Here is a 17174-nt window from a genome sequence, read left to right as displayed (position 1 = left end):
TACAAATATAATTGTTTGTTGAGAAATGATGATGATGATGATGATAATGATGATGAGCAGAATAATAAATCTTCTTTTAGCTGCTTTTTTTTAGCGGTTGCTACTGTGGATCATCTGCCTCCATCTGATCCTATCCTGGACATCTTCAACCTTCTGCAGGTCCTCCATAACTACATCCATGAATCTTCTCTGTGCTCCTTCTCCTTTCCTCCAGCCTGGCACCTCTGTATTCAACATCCTTTGTCCAATATATCCACTGTCCCTCCGCTGCACATATCAAAACTCTCTTAGCCTTGCATCTCTAACTTTGTTTCCAAAACACTCTGCGTTGTCCCTCTCATACAATACTCATTCCTAAGCATGTCCATCCTGTTCACCCCCAATGAAAATCTTAACACCTGCAGGTCCTCCTCCTGTTTTTTTGTCAGTGCCACCATCTCCAAACCGTACATCATCGCAGGTCTTATTACCTTCAAACCATTCACTTTTGATGCTATCTTTCTGCCACAAATCACCCCAGACACTTGTCTCCACCTACTCCATGCTTGTCTTCTTCACCTCTTATGTGCAGTCTCCGTACTATGGACAGTTGACCCCAGATATTTAGACTTATCCAACTTCACTACTTCTGGTCCTTGTGGCCTCACTGTTAAACCTTTCTCCCTCTCATTCATACTCATGTAGTCTGTCTTGTTTCTGCCGACTTTAATTTTTACACCTCCACTGCTCCAGGCTCTCTTCCAACCTCTCCATACTCTCAGAATGACATCTGCAAACCTCATAGTCCAGGGAGACTCCTACCTACATCTTCTGTTGACCACTGTGATCACCATTGCAAACATCAGTGGCCTCAGAGCTAGACATCACGCTACCTCAGCAGTCATCTGGACCAATCTTTGCACTCTTCATTCTCTTCATAGCTCCTCACCTCCTCACTAATCCTCTGCAATTCCCGATCCACTAACTTTCAGCCAACACGTCCTCTCCTCCCTCTCGTTTTCTTCATTTATCAGGTCCTCAGAGTACTCCTTCCATCCTCTCAACACATTCTCTTCACTTGTAGTACATTTCCATTCTATTCTTGATTAATCCTTTCCAGCTTGATTTCACTTCCTAGCCAATCAATACAAGTTATTTCTCCTTCCTCAGTGTCCAGCCTCAGATTTCACTTACTATAAACCTTTAGAGCAGGGGTGTCACCACTTGTGTCCCACGTCACCTCTATTTGCAGCCCATATATTGAAGTGAAGAAATATAATGCAGTTTGGCCCTTGAAGTAACTTTTTTGTTAGGGAGGATTTGTTTTAGTGTTTTGATTGGCATGTTAAAATAAGTTATTTAGAAAGCAAATAATTATTTAATATAAAGGCAATATGAGCAGAGAGTACAAACATGTTGAGGGATTGGCTGTGTTAGTTCAGTGAGAGAGTTAAACAATTTTAACTAGTAGCCAAAAACTAATGTGTACACTTATGTCTGCATTTTTATTTTGTTATATGCAAACAAAATTATAGCAAAGAGGAAAGAGAGTAGCAATTTGTTTATTTGGTAGTTCAATGAAAGGCTTCAGTTAGTTAAGAGTGAGGAAAAAAAATTTTTGCTCATGTTTGTATTTTTGTCTTGTTATACAATATTTGAAATATAAAACAAACAAACAAAACACTACATTTTTGGAAATATTTGTGGGTATTTTCTTGTTTGTTTCTTTTGTACTAAAGTGGCCCTCCAATGAGATGACAGTGCCAGCATTGGCCCACAGCTCATTTAAGTTTGAGACCCCTGCTTTAGAGGTAGAGGTGCATTTGCTATTTCTCTTTTTGCTGTATAACCAGCCTCCCAGTAGTCCTGCCTACTTTCTTCAGCTCCCTCACTATCCCACTTTCTCCTTATATATATACTGTATGTATGTATACTTATCCATGATATTAATATAAATCTGACCAAAATCATACTATAATACAATACACATAAAACATAAAAATATAGAGATAAAGTAATAATAATGAAAAAAAAACTTTTATTATTAATTAATTAAAATGCTACTATGATAACAGGCAAGCTGAAGTCAGAAGGTTCCACCTTCCTCATCCACATTAGGCAGCATTAGGGGACCACGAGGGAACAAATTCTCCGCCAAGCTGTAGAATCCATGTAGCACGCAGCAGCTCAGGCCACTGCGGGACTCCGCAAAGTCCGAGGTCCTGTACCACCAACCAGCCTCCCCATCGTAGCGCTCCACAGAACACGTAGGGTGATAGCCATTATATCCTCCGACCACAAAGAGCTGGTCATTCACAACTTCAATTCCAAAGTGGCTGCGAGGGTGATGCATAAATGGCAGGACGCGCCATCTGTTGGTGATAGTGTTGTAGGCCTCAACAATACGCAGTGGGGTGTACCCATTAATGGTGCCACCAACCTGGGAGTGGGAGAGTGGCATGAGTTCATAGTTTCAGAAGAAAGAAGTACCACTGAATAAAAAAAAACTATGAAATACAACTCTTTCGGACATTTTTTTCCTCACTGCAATGCTGCTAGTGGCCACTAGGAAAAATTTGTTAGTAAGTCTGAATGACTTCTCTGTATTCACGTTCTAACCTTCAGCACTTTAAATGACATAACCCCAGTGACCAGAGTCTAAATGAAGCTCCTGAGAAAGGAACATGAAGTAAAGGAAGAAGAAGACATGCAACAGACAACAAAGCACCAGGATAGTTTTTAGATTTGACAACTACCGTGGGGGGACTGTGGATGATTTATGTCATGCAATCTATGCCCTATAATGCTAAAGTCGGATTCATGGTGGTATGTTTCTTTCAGCTTGTGTAAGTGTTTGGCTATGCACAGTTCATGATTTTATGTATGCAATCTACATTAACTACTAAGCAATGCACTGGGAGCTGTGCCGAGGCTCAGTTTAAGAGAAATAACAATTATTTTAAACTGTGAATCTTGCAAAGTTACTCTAGAGTACAATAAAATTACTGTGGTACACTTACTGCATATATCTGGTTTTTGTAAGCAATAACTCCTAGGCCTCTTCGGCTGCACATCATGGGAGCAATTGTGGTCCACACGTTGGTGTCTGGATTGTAGCATTCAGCTGTAGGGAGGCTATAAGTTTGATAGAAACCCCCACAGATATAAACCTGTAGAAAGGATTAAGAGAAATTAACCTGCGGTAAAAGGAAGCATCTGAAAGGGAAAGTAGCTAATTATCCATGAAGAGCTAGTCAGAGTTTGGTAGGCAGGTTCAGGAATAAAGATATATTATCTAATAGCGGAAAACGAAATGGAATATCAACAATTACTGCATTTTTACAGGACATACAGAGAGAGGTTACAAATTCAAGGAAAAATAATTGGAAAACAGTTTAAGGGCGTATGTTATCTCTTTAATAGTGGCTTTGTTTGGGTCCACCTTGGAGAGAAGTGTCAAATCAATAGAATGGTACTCTAAATGAAAGAAAAATCTCTATTCTGATGGGAGTGGTTGCTTCTGGGATGATATTACACCATTCACTGAGCCTGAAAAGTCATTAAATTGTTCCTATAGTCTGGCTTAAAGAAACATGTTGTTAGACTGAACAATGAAGTGAAAACAACATAGTTTGGTCACTGCTTTCAGTCATGTCTCCTTGCACCTACCTTTCCATGCAGAACTGCGGCACTGGCTGCAGCTCGCTTTGCATTCATTCTTGCCACGAAGGTCCACTGGTCAGTCTCAGGCTTGTAGCACTCAACACTGCTCAGGGAAATTTGTCCGTTGAAGCCTCCCATGGCGTAAATGCATCCATTCAGCACAACAACGCTGACATAGCACCGGGCATTGTACATGGGTGTCACAAGTTGCCATGTAGAGCTGCTGAGATCAAGTCTTTGCACAGTTTTCAAGTTAGTTTCACGGTTGCAGCCACCAATTAAGTAGACAAAGCCGTCCAGCGTAACGGCTCCGTGGTGAGCACGATGAATGTCACAGGCCACAGTGGCCCAGCTGTTGGTTCGGTAATCATATGCCTCATAGCTGCATCGTGCAGTGGAGCGATTTTTGCCTCCAGTGACCAATAAGATGGAAGAAGGCAGACGTGGCCGGCTCAGCAAGCTACTGTAAATGAATTGTGGACGTCTGTTGAGACCACGAGCTTGAAACACCTCCACTACTTCATTGATGATGGACATGCATTTAGCATTGTTCTTTATCATGGCATTGTTCATGACGCTGTTTTGGAAGTATTCAGAGGTCATCAAGGTGAGACGTACCTGGATAAATAAAGAATGAGGGGTTAAGGCAAAGGTGTCAGGCTAATTTTTAACTAAGTCACATGTAGCCTAATGTGATCTCATAATGACCTCAATGAAAAAAAGTCACTCCTCTAAAAAAAAATTTCCTTTAAGTGTAAAAAAAAATACAAGTGCGTTGTGGAATCACACTGATTTTCACACAAAATGATCCAATTGCTGACTAAACAGATTGTAATTCAAATTAAACCACTAGTGGGGAGCAATTTAACATATGTGTTGATATGTTTTCAGATATAATATTCTGCTGTTATAACATTTGACATTTCTTTTTAACTGTAACCCCATTTTATGCTGACTTACTTTACGATCATGTGGTACTATCTGGTATTACATGAAGTCACCAGGCCAGTTATGGTGCCTGGACTACATGTTTTATTAAGCTGACTACAGCTACAGTTGATTTGTGGTTAAGTTACCTTGGGCAGCAGCACAGAGATACTTCCTTGTCTTTGGTCAGGCATATGGTCAATCCACAAGAGGATGACTTCAAATGCTCTGTTTTCACATTTCACGTTGAGGTGATCGCTCTCAAGTACAGCGGCTAGCTGCTGCTCAGAGAAATCAAGCAGCTCCTCTGTGGTCCCGATGATTTCTTCAAAGTGATGCAGGATGTAGAAGAAGGCCTTTTTCCTCAGTTCAGGGCAGTAGTAGAAGTTCACCAACTTCCAGATGCCAATGCAGTTCTCCGGAGACAGCTGTTCCTCCAGAAAGAAGCAGCAGGCCTGAATTATCCCCGGGACCAAGAACTGGTCTGCAGCTGCTAAAATGGGCACCACGTTATCCTCTGTCAGAGGAACAGATTTGGTGTAGGCGTAATTGATGATGACGGCCATCATCTCAGATGACACGCCGGGGATGGTGTACATCCACTTCTCCGGAGTGGCCCAGGCTCCAGTGAAGAGAGTGCTGTGGGATTTAGAGGACATCAGGTTTTCAGGAAGTATATTTTATAAAATTAGTTTAGTACTAGATTATGCTTTAGTATTAAAAATAAAGCTTACATTTAAGTAAAAAACATTTTCTCCAGCTGAAATATTAATGTACACATTAATGAATTAGTAACTGCAATCTAATATAATGTCTTGATGCATGCATCATCCAAGTAAGAAAATCCCAAAAAAGTTGATTCTGTTCATCTGGACGTAACGTTTTCAGTGGGAGAAATATTTCATCACTCATCCAAGGGACAAATTCAGTGTAATAATAAAATGTTTATGTTTGTGCAATATGAGAACCTTCACATTAGGTACCTTAAGTATATCTGAACACAAAAACTTTTGTTTCTCTTCTTTACTCAGTGGAATTATCACTTACTTAAATATGTGAAGATATCCTGTAGTCAGAGTAAAAGCAGATTTAGAAATGTGATGGAATTCAAGTGCCCACAGATATATTAATGGTCATTTATTGTTCTGACCAAACTCCATTTCTAGCTGGTTCTTCAATGATACACAGATTTGCAACCCTACCAACAGGAGAAGGTGCAAAAGGTCACGACAGGTCCTGACAGTTAAAAATGTACCAATCCTGGGAACTATTAGGGTATTGCACTCTGATGCATCTGCACACAATTAACCTCCAGTGAGTGTGTCGCCACTTCCAGGGTGGTTCTTCTTGTAGGTGTGGTTACATCAAAGTGGTGCACAAATAAAAAAGGTGGCTGCACAAAAGACTTTTTACACGTATATGTGACTGTGGGGTTTTTTTGTTTTGTTTTTTGGGGGGGTTTTTAATCTCAAAGGACCCCTAGATATTCACAAATGAAAAACCGAGTTTGTTTGGTTTTAGTTTGTTTTGGGGGTTAAAAGCAAATAAACAGGAAAAAGTGCCCTTTGGCTTTGCATGAGTAAAATTTCAGGTGCTCCCTGATACATATTCAAAAAAAAATAAAAAATAAAAAATATACACTCAACAAAAATATAAACGCAACACCTTTGTTACTGCTCCCATTCCCCATGGGATGGACGTAGAGACCTAAAATTCATTCCAGATACACAATATAACCATCCCTCCCAAACAGTGGTCACAAATCAGTCCAAATGTGTGGTAGTGGGCACATCTGCCATATTGAGATAATCCATCCCACCTCACAGGTGTGCCACATCAGGATGCTGATCTGACATCATGAGTAGTGCACAGGTGTACCTCAGACTGCCCACAACAAAAGGCCACCCTGGAATGTGCAGTTTTTTGCGCTATTGGGGGTCTGGGGACCCAGAACCGGTCAGTATCTGGTGTGACCACCATTTGCCTCATGCAGTGCAACACATCGTCGCATGGAGTCTATCAGATTGTCAATTGTGGCCTGTGGAATGTTGGTCCACTCCACTTCAATGGCTGTGCGAGGTTGTTGGATATTCGTGGGAACTGGTACACGCTGTGGTATACGCCGGTCAAGCACATCCCGAACATGCTCAATGGGTGACATGTCCGGTGAGTATGCTGGCCATGCAAGAACTGGGACATTCTCAGCTGCCATCTGCCCTGAACAATGTGAACCATGATTCATCCGTGAAGCGCACACCTCTCCAACGTGCCAGACGCCATCGAATGTGAGCATTTGCCCACACAAGTCTGTTACGGCGACGAGCTGGAGTCAGGTCAAGACCCCGATGAGGACGACGGGCATGCAGTTGAGCGTCCCTGAGACGGTTTCTGACAGTTTGTGCAGAAATTGTTTGGTTGTGCAAACCAATTGTTCCAGCAGCTGTCTGGGTGGCTGGTCTCAGACGATCTTGGAGGTGAACCTGCTGGATGTGGAGGTCCTGGGCTGGTGTGGTTACACGAGGTCTGCGGTTGTGAGGCCGGTTGGATGTGCTGCCATATTCTCTGAAACGCCTGTGGAGACGGCTTATGGTTGAGAAATGAACATTCAATGCACGGGCGACAGATCTGGTTGACATTCCTGCTGTCAGCATGCCAATTGCACGCTCCCTCATTGCTTGTGGCATCTGTGGCATTTTGCTGTGAGACAAAACTGCACATTCCAGGGTGGCCTTTTGTTGTGGGCAGTCTGAGGTACACCTGTGCACTACTCATGATGTCAGATCAGCATCCTGATGTGGCACACCTGTGAGGTGGGATGGATTATCTCAATATGGCAGATGTGCCCACTACCACACATTTGGACTGATTTGTGACCACTGTTTGGGAGGGATGGTTATATTGTGTATCTGGAATGAATTTTAGGTCTCTACGTCCATCCCATGGGGAATGGGAGCAGTAACAAAGGTGTTGCGTTTATATTTTTGTTGAGTGTATATATATATATATATATATATATATATATATATATATATATATATATATATATATATATATATATATATATATATATATATATATATATACAGTGGGGCAAAAAGTTTTTAGTCAGCCACCGATTGTGCAAGTTCCCCCACTTAAAATGATGACAGAGGTCAGTAATTTGCACCAGAGGTACACTTCAACTGTGAGAGACAGAATGTGAAAAAAAAATCCATGAATTCACATGGTAGGATTTGTAAAGAATTTATTCGTAAATCAGGGTGGAAAATAAGTATTTGGTCACCTCAGACAAGGAAAATCTCTGGCTCTCACAGACCTGTAACGTCCCCTGTAAGACGCTTTTCTGTCCCCCACTCGTTACCTGTATGAATGGCACCTGTTTGAACTCATCATCTGTATAAAAGACACCTGTCCACAGCCTCAAACAGTCAGACTCCAAACTCCGCCATGGCCAAGACCAAAGAGCTTTCAAAGGACACCAGGAAAAGTATTGTAGACCTGCACCAGACTGGGAAGAGTGAATCTACAATAGGCAAGCAGCTTGGTGTGAAAAAATCAACTGTGGGAGCAATCATCAGAAAATGGAAGACATACAAGACCACTGATAATCTCCCTCGATCTGGGGCTCCACGCAAGATCTCATCCCGTGGGGTCAAAATGATCATGAGAACGGTGAGCAAAGATCCCAGAGCCACATGGGGGGACCTGGTGAATGACCTGCAGAGAGCTGGGACCAAAGTAACAAAGGTCACCATCAGTAACACACTACAACGGCAGGGAATCAAATCCCGCAGTGCCAGACGTGTTCCGCTGCTGAAGCCAGTGCATGTCCAGGCCCGTCTGAAGTTTGCCAGAGAGCACATGGATGATACAGCAGAGGATTGGGAGAATGTCATGTGGTCAGATGAAACCAAAGTAGAACTTTTTGGTATAAACTCAACTCGTCGTGTTTGGAGGAAGAAGAATACTGAGTTGCATCCCAAGAACACCATACCTACTGTGAAGCATGGGGGTGGAAACATCATGCTATGGGGCTGTTTTTCTGCCAAGGGGACAGGACGACTGATCCGTGTTAAGGACAGAATGAATGGGGCCATGTATCGTGAGATTTTGAGCCAAAACCTCCTTCCATCAGTGAGAACTTTGAAGATGAAACGAGGCTGGGTCTTCCAACATGACAATGATCCAAAACACACCGCCCGGGCAACAAAGGAGTGGCTCCGTAAGAAGCATTTGAAAGTCCTGGAGTGGCCTAGCCAGTCTCCAGACCTCAACCCCATAGAAAATCTGTGGCGGGAGTTGAAAGTCCGTGTTGCTCGGCGACAGCCCCAAAACATCACTGCTCTCGAGAAGATCTGCATGGAGTAATGGGCCAAAATACCAGCTACTGTGTGTGCAAACCTGGTAAAGACCTATAGTAAACGTTTGACCTCTGTTATTGCCAACAAAGGTTATGTTACAAAGTATTGAGTTGTATTTTTGTTATTGACCAAATACTTATTTTCCACCCTGATTTACGAATAAATTCTTTACAAATCCTACCATGTGGATTCATGGATTTTTTTTTTCACATTCTGTCTCTCACAGTTGAAGTGTACCTCTGGTGCAAATTACTGACCTCTGTCATCATTTTAAGTGGGGGAACTTGCACAATCGGTGGCTGACTAAATACTTTTTTGCCCCACTGTATATGCTTTGAATAAATACTTTTTTCTTGATAAAATGGAAATTTAATTTGGTTAAAAAGATATTACAAGGACATTTAACACTTCTATGATCATGCAAATTTTTGTAGAAGTTTTGCTGCAAGACAAAAGTTGTCTCCATCATGGTTTTAAGGTAGACTTTTTGCAGTGCTGACTTCAAGTTTCAACATGCCATACTGTGTAATCTGTTGGACCAGGATTCTTTCCCATACCACATGTTGTAATACCACAACAAATACTCCCATTAATCGTAAGCCTTGAGGAACTTATGTTGTCACACATACCACAGTCGGTATAGTGAAGGTCAAACAACCAAGAAAGGCTGACCAAAACAAATTTCTAAATCAGGGGTCTCAACCTCGTGGCCTGCGGGCCACTTGCGGCCTACGTCACCCCTACTTGTGGTTCGTATATTGATGTGAAGAAATATAATGCAGTTTGGCCCTTGAAGTTACTTTTTTTGTTAGGGAGGATTTGTTTGTTGTTGAGTGCAATGTTAAAATAAGTTCTTTAAAAAGCAAATCATTATTTAATATGAAGGCAATATGAGCAGAAAATAGATACATGTTGAGGGATTGGCTGTGTTAGTTCAGTGAGAGAGTTTTTGTAAAGAAAACAATCTTCACTAGCAGTTAAAAGCTAATGTGAATGCTTATGTCTGCATTTTTATTTTGTTAAACATGAACAAAACTATTGCAGAAGTCCTGCCACATGTCTGGCCAGAAAGAGAGTACCAATTTGTTTATTTGGTAGTTTAATGAAAGACTTTAGTTAATTAAGAGTGAGAGAAAAACATTTCAGTTCACGTTTTTAGGTGTTTTTTTTGTTACACAATATTTCAAATTTAAAAAAACAAACAAAACACTACATTTTTGGAAATATTTGTGGGTTTTTTCTTGTTTGTTTTTTTGCACTACTTTTTGCACTGCGGAAGCAGCCATCCAGGGAGGTGACAGTGCCCACAGCTCATTTAAGTTTGAGACCCCTCTTCTAAATAGAAAGAAGGACTTGAAAATTATGACTTAAACTGTATTTTGTATTAGTTTTCACAATCAGAGACATTATGTACCTTTGAATTTGGTTACTCACGGAGTTTCTTGCTGATACTTTGTTCCTGCTGAGATAACCTACTCACCAAAAGTATGAGCTGCAGCTACTGAGGATGATCTTGTGGGCGTCAAACATAACATTGTCCACTACGAGCACCACATCACACAGTTTTCCATCCAGATGGAATTTGTTCAGGGCTGTGCATACCGAGTCGCTCATCTTTTTCTCCATTTCTCTTCTGTGAAAATTTAAGTCTGTGCAAGTTTTTCCCTGTTCTGTCTTCTTCGACATGTCTATTGGTAACCAGGTCAGCTTAGTAAAGTAAATCTATGAAGAGTTTTTTTTTTCAGTTGGAAGTGTGAGCCTGTGAGTTTTAGAATGTTACAATATGAGATCACAGAAAATCATCAAAATGTGTTACATCACTAACTAATTTACATCCATTTAAAAAATAATAATTAAAAAAACCCTAGAAGAATGATGAGGACTAACTGAAACAAAACAGTGTACTTTTCAAACTAAACTACATTCCATTTAAAGTAAACAGGAAAACATTTTTAAGGGAAGTAAGGGGAAAAAAACTTCAGAAAAAACATTTTGTTCTAGTGAATTTTTACTGATACTGAGGTGTCTGTGTTGCTAGTTTAATCCTGTCTGCAGTCTCCTACATTTGACACTTTTTGCCTGTCACACAGCCAATCTTTAAAAGTAATACCTATTCTGAACTTTGAAAATCTTTTCACTCACAAATACTGACCTAACTAACAGAAATGTAAAAGAAAAATTATCTATTTTAAGTGTTAGACTAGTGCTGTTACTTCGTTTGGCCACAAGATGAAGCTGTCTCATACAATACAAGATACATATTGAGAGTCCAAGTAAGAACATACACAGCAGGGTACCACTTTTCTCTTTTTTATTTATTTGTTTTTCTTTTCTGGACTTCCTTGTCTTCTCTGCCGTCCATCCTCTTGCCTGTGGTGTCTCAGCTAGGACATAACAGGAGTGTACAGATATACACAGGCAGACAGCCATTGTTCCCCGGATTTGGAATATTTGACTGTGAAGTGCAGACCCGTCTACATACCTCGCGAGTTTACTGTTGTCATGGTAACGGCCGTGTATGTACCACCCGATGCTAATGCTAACTCGGCCATGGAGGAGCTGCACAAGACAATAAGCAATCAGCAGAATTCCCATCCAAACGCAGTGCACTTTATAGCTGGGGACTTCAACCATGCTGATTTAAGGTCAGTATTCCCCAGATTTGAACAGCATATTAAATGTGCAACGAGGGGGAAAAACACATTGGATAAAGCCTGCAGCAACATCCAAAAAGGTTAAAGAGCAACCCCTCTACCAGATCTAGGTTTGTCAGACCACATGTCCATGCTGCTGATCCCTGCATGCACTCCCGTTAGGAGAAGAGCCCCCCCAGTCACAAAAACTGTGAAAACCTGGCCAGAAGGTGCATCACATCAGATGCAGGACTGTTTTGAAAACACGGACTGGAGCGTGTTCGAACATCAGGACCTTGAAGAGCACACAACATCAGTGCTCTCATATATTAACTTCTGTGTCAACAGTGTCACTGTGGACAAACGTCTCTGGGTGTATTCCAACCAGAAATCCTGGATGACTAAAGAGGTCCAGGTCCTGCTGAAGCAACGTGACGCTGCTTTTAGATCCGGTGATGGTATGCATTACAGTGCAGCCAGATCTGAGTTGAAAAGAGGCAATCAGAGAAGCCAAGGCAGCGTACAAGAGAAGGATCGAAGACCACTTCAACACCAACAACTCACGACAGATATGGCAGGGAGTTCAGCACTTAACCAACTACAAACCTTGCAATACCACGTTGACTGAGGGTAACGCTGCGCTTGCGGAGGAGCTGAACCACTTCTTCGCACGCTTTGAGGTGAAGGGACCAGAGGCAGCAGCAGCAAAAACATCGCGCAGCAGCAGCCCAAGCCTCATAGTGCAGGAATATGAGGTGAGGCGCACACTGAGGGCAGTGAACCCCAGGAAGGCCGCCGGACCAGATGGGGTAACCGCAAGGGTCCTTAAAGAGTGTGCAGACCAGCTGGCTGGGGTCTTCACTAAGATCTTCAACACTTCACTGTCCCAGTCCTGCATCCCGCCGTGCCTAAAGTCAGCCACAATTGTCCCACTGCCAAAGCGTACTAACATTAGCAGCCTCAACGACTACCGACCAGTTGCTCTAACACCTGTTATAATGAAGTGCTTTGAGAAACTGGTCCGACGTCACATCATGTCCTGCTTGCCACCCAACCTCGACCCGCTCCAGTTTGCATACAGAGCTAACAGATCAACTGAAGATGCCATTGCTACAACGCTCCACACCACCATCTCTCACCTGGAAGTGCAGGGCCGTTACGCCAGGCTGCTCTTTGTTGACTTTAGCTCTGCTTTCAATACGATACTCCCGGACAGACTAATAGTTAAACTGCTGGAAATTGGACTTCCTTCTACCACCTGCCGCTGGATCAGAGACTTCCTCTCAGACTGTGTACAGAGAGTTAGAGTGGGGCCTCATCTTTCCTCAGCCCTCAGCCTTAACACCGGCTCTCCACAAGGCTGTGTACTGAGTCCCCTACTGTACACTCTGTACACACATGACTGTGTTAGTTCCCACCCAGACAGTCATCACGTTTGCAGATGATACCACCGTGGTGGGGCTCATCTCTGGGGGAGATGAGACGGCGTACAGAGCTGAAGTTCAGAGGCTGTCAGATTGGTGTGTAGATAACAACCTGGACCTCAATACCACCAAGACAAAAGAACTGGTAGTTGATTTCAGAAGGAGGAAGTCTGAGCTGCAGCCTGTCAGCATCAACGGGGAGTGTGTGGAAAGGGTCTCCAGTTTCAAGTTTCTGGGTGTGCACATAGACACAGACCTCCAATGGAGCTCTAACACCTCTGCGGTTTTGAAGAAGGCCCAACCGCGTGTCCACTTTCTGAGAATCCTCAGAAAAATGGACCTGAAGAAGGAGCTGCTGACCGTCTTCTACCGCTGCTCCATTGAAAGTGTGCTGACATATTGCATCGGTGTTTGGTTCTCCAGCTGCACCACAGCACACAGAAAGGCACACCAGAGGGTCATCAATATGGCCCAAAAAATCATTGGACATCCTCTTCCCTCCCTGAAGGACCTGTACATCACTCGCTGTCTCAAGAGGGCACGCAGCATCCTACGGGACTGCACACACCCAGGACACGGGGTGTTTAAGCTGCTGCCATCTGGCAGGAGGTTCAGGCTGCTGAGGTCCCGAACAAATAGACTCAAGGACAGCTTTTACAACAGGGCAATAGCCCTGATCAATGCAAATAGCTGACCTGACTGGCTACCTGGGGGGGGGTTAACAATGGTAAAAATAGTAATAATAATAATATTTATATTTATAACAAGGTGCAATAATAATTAATGTGCAATAATAACAGTGTGCAATACAAATACACTTATTCTTCTTTTTTATTACTAAGTTATTATACTGTGTTGTGTTGTTTGTGTTGTGTTGTGTTGTGATGTGTTGTGATGTGTCGTATCGTGTCGTGTTGTGTTACATGTAGTGCCGACGAAGGACAGTTTTCCAGTTTAATTGTACTACTGTACTATGTATGACTGTGCAATGACAATAAAGAGTTATCTTATCTTATCTTATACTTTACAGAATCTTTAAGGTTCACTTATTTTATTTACCCAGACTGTATGAAAGAGGTGTGGCACACACAGTTTTGAAGAAAGATGTGTACATATTTAAGTTGTCACACTGTCATAATAATCACACATCGCTGAACGAATAAAATGGACAGAAAGCAGTGTCAGTTAAATATGATTAGTGCCACTCTTCATATTTAATTCACACTGCTTTTAATTCGCTCCAACCCAAAGATCTCGCCTTCCCCCTGTATTATTTCTGTTTGTACATCCTTGAATCCTCTTTTTACCTCCATTCCACACATTCACCAGAGATTGAGGCAGAGGAGGCAAGACACACGCAGAGAGGAGCTGAGACAGTAGGCATTTAATGACACATCTTTGCTTTAATACATCTTCTTACACTTATCTTTATCAGGGCCACTGGAACCTATCCCAACTACCACACGATGAGAGACAAGGTCACCAGTCTGACGCAGGGCTAACACAGAGCATTGTTCTGTTAGAGCTCAACTACAGCTGTATTTTATAATCTCAGCCAGACAACCATTCACATCTATCGGCAATTTAGAAGTACCAGTTAACCATGTCTTTGTCAGCAATGTCTGCATGTCCAAAGACAATGTCAGAATGTCAATTACACTTCCACAAAGGATACAGCTGTGCATCCTCAGATATACCTGAGTCTGTCTTCGACATGCATTTCAGAATTCGAGATATCCTTCAGTATGTTGTAATAAGATTGATGTCTGGGTTGCAGGCAGAAACATGGTGGACACAGAACACAAAGATGGACAAATGAGGTAAATGAGAACTGCATATTTGGTGGGAGGGACTAAGGCACAAGCAGAAAAGAAAAGGGAAAAGAATTGAGGATGTAAAATCTGATGAAGGGGGAAGTGGGGAAAGTAAGCCTGCAGTGGCATAGTTGGTATTGCTTTCATTATGTGTGCATCATGGCAAGTGTGGTTCTGGAGACCCCTTACTAAAGCAGGAACAACCACACTGGTGGCTCTGAGGTTTTTGACAGGGGTTTATATGCCACAACTATGCAAGATTCAGTCACGAAGCTTAACAGGTGTGCAAATAAAGGCTCATTTTGAAGATGGGTGTGGTTCAACCAGCTGTTAAATGAAGCAAACAGCTGTTAAAGGAAGTATATGTAGTGTGCAGGTGGGATTTATATGAGAGTCTCCTCCAATAAATCATATCTTTATCCAGTGTGTAAACAGATAATGTTCTTACCTGCAGAGGGCATTGTTTGAGTCTTTGTGTCTGTGTGTGTGAGTGTCAGGATGCCAAAATGACTTCATGCAGACACCAACTGAAGCAAGAACTACCACAAAGGTTGCTTTGAGTGCTTTGGCAGGTGTTTTTCTGTGGTCATACAGTCAAAAACGATGCAGGTGAGATCAAACTGAACTTTGAGTATAGGTGTGGTCTGAAAACTCATCTGTGATATGGCTGGTATCATCTCATCCCAATCCCATCTCATGGATGGGTTGTCATTTTTTGATTGCGTTTACTTTGTTTTTTGATTGATAGCCACTCCAGACACACATGTGAATTTCTGAAAGAACCAAGAAAAAGTAAGCAAATACCACAACCTTCCACCCTATTCAAGTCATGCATCGCTCCAACATGTAGTTACATTCCTCAGGGCATGCATGCCAGGTTACATAGAAGGTTATGACGCAGAGTTAAACTGGTGTAAGCTATGACCTAGATCTGACGCAGAAATACAATTCACATGGTAGGACATCTTGAGCACCAGCCAAGATGTCCTCACCCCACAAATTATAATTCACACAATGCAAATTTGTCTTTTTAATTATTAATGGATTTCCCAACCTTTTACCCGATCTAAATCTGATTGTAATCTGAACCCCTCAACAACCATCTAAAAATTGGCCTGAAAGTGAAAACTGGCCAAAGAGCTTAACCCCCAAAAGTACAAAGCTCACAACCACATAAGACTAGTTGTAAGTTATGAATACCTGTTTATTTTCCAGTCTTTTACTTAAATCTGAATCCTAAAACCAAGTTTGCAGTCTTGCCAGCCTGTGAATGTATGTCTCAAAATGAGCACTGGCTAAGATGTCCTCAATCCCCAAAGTACTAATCACACAAACACAGATCAGTACTGCAACAACATTTCCCAGCCTTTTCTTCCTAATCCAAGGGTGGAACCTAAAAACACAGGGGGGGGAATCCCTTTGAATATCACTTCAAGAAGGTGAGTACTGGCCAAACTGTCCCTGTAGGTCCCCCCACAAAGATATGCGTGCGCAGTACACGCATGCACGCGCGCTCACCTCCTCCGTCCTCTCCTCCTCGCTCTCAGAGTTGTTCAGACTTGAGGGAGGAATGGCGGCCCCTCGGAGTTTCTTCATCTCTCTCTGCGGTTTATACCTGCTTTTATATTTCCCATGTGGATCTACGACATCAGGCACCAGAAGAGCGAATCAGGATCGATGCGGGTTTAAGGTAAAGCACAGAATTAAACATTATCCCTGGTGTTCAGCGACTTTTCGTTAAAGCTGTCGCTGCGACGTCTCAAGTGTCCAAAAAGTTCCGTTTTCGGAGACGGTCGTGTTTTTATGTCACTTCTGTAGTATATGCAGTCAGGTTCTTGATGAATAAGCCGCCAGTTTAACACATTCACGTGTGAAGTTAGAGTTATGCTCGCTTTTTATTTAATTTGCTGTGTTTTTAATCTCAGGGTGCGTTACCTTTACCTGTCTGTCTGCGGGGTTCTAGCTGCAGGTCTTTTGCGTAAGGCTGCGAGCCAAACTCCGTTGGAACAAGAATTAATTTATCTTTTTCTCCTTTTATTGGAAATTTGCAGCCCCTCATAAGCAACTTCAGACAAATGTCTGAATGAGTCTGATATCATGTTTAATTCGGCATATAATAAAATAAAAATGATTTTAGTTGCTTGACACTATTATCCTTTACCTAATCTCCAGTCTGGTTGGAAGCGTAATTCAAAGAGATAGCAAGGGGGGTGTTTAAAAGTTTATAAACAAAAAAAACTTATTGATGATATTTATGTGTTGTGTTTGCCGAGTTGAACGCATATTTTTCTGCTTTTAGCCAAAACGCTTTAAACATATTGTCGATATAAGTTTTGTCGCTTTGTGGCAAGTCTTAATATCCTTAATTATTAG

The 17174-nt window shown here is 42.1% G+C and overlaps 2 protein-coding genes across 2 annotated transcripts in view; one reads left to right on the top strand and one right to left on the bottom strand.

Annotated features, from left to right (window-relative positions):
- Nucleotides 1-2060: 2060 nt before the first annotated feature.
- LOC308403099 (kelch-like protein 10) lies at nucleotides 2061-5153 on the bottom strand. Its single transcript, XM_080892350.1, has 4 exons — nucleotides 4719-5153; nucleotides 3649-4260; nucleotides 3000-3149; nucleotides 2061-2419 (listed from the first exon to the last, which is right to left on the bottom strand). The coding sequence occupies exons 1-4, from the start codon at nucleotides 5136-5138 to the stop codon at nucleotides 2066-2068; spliced, it is 1536 nt and encodes a 511-aa protein (XP_080748476.1). The 5' UTR covers nucleotides 5139-5153; the 3' UTR covers nucleotides 2061-2065.
- An 11120-nt stretch (nucleotides 5154-16273) lies between these two features.
- Nucleotides 16274-17174, top strand: part of il17rd (interleukin 17 receptor D) — a 34225-nt gene continuing 33324 nt past the window's right edge. Inside the window, exon 1 of the mRNA XM_080892550.1 lies at nucleotides 16274-16491. Within this exon, the coding sequence (XP_080748676.1) occupies nucleotides 16285-16491 (207 nt within the window). The 5' untranslated portion in view covers nucleotides 16274-16284. The remainder of the gene's footprint in view (nucleotides 16492-17174) is intronic.

The sequence above is a fragment of the Rhamphochromis sp. 'chilingali' genome, assembly GCF_963969265.1.
Source record: "Rhamphochromis sp. 'chilingali' genome assembly, chromosome: 9".
Classification (NCBI taxonomy): domain Eukaryota; kingdom Metazoa; phylum Chordata; class Actinopteri; order Cichliformes; family Cichlidae; genus Rhamphochromis; species Rhamphochromis sp. 'chilingali'.
The sequence above is the reverse complement of the archived record's forward strand: the minus strand, read 5'-3'. Positions and strand labels throughout refer to the sequence as shown.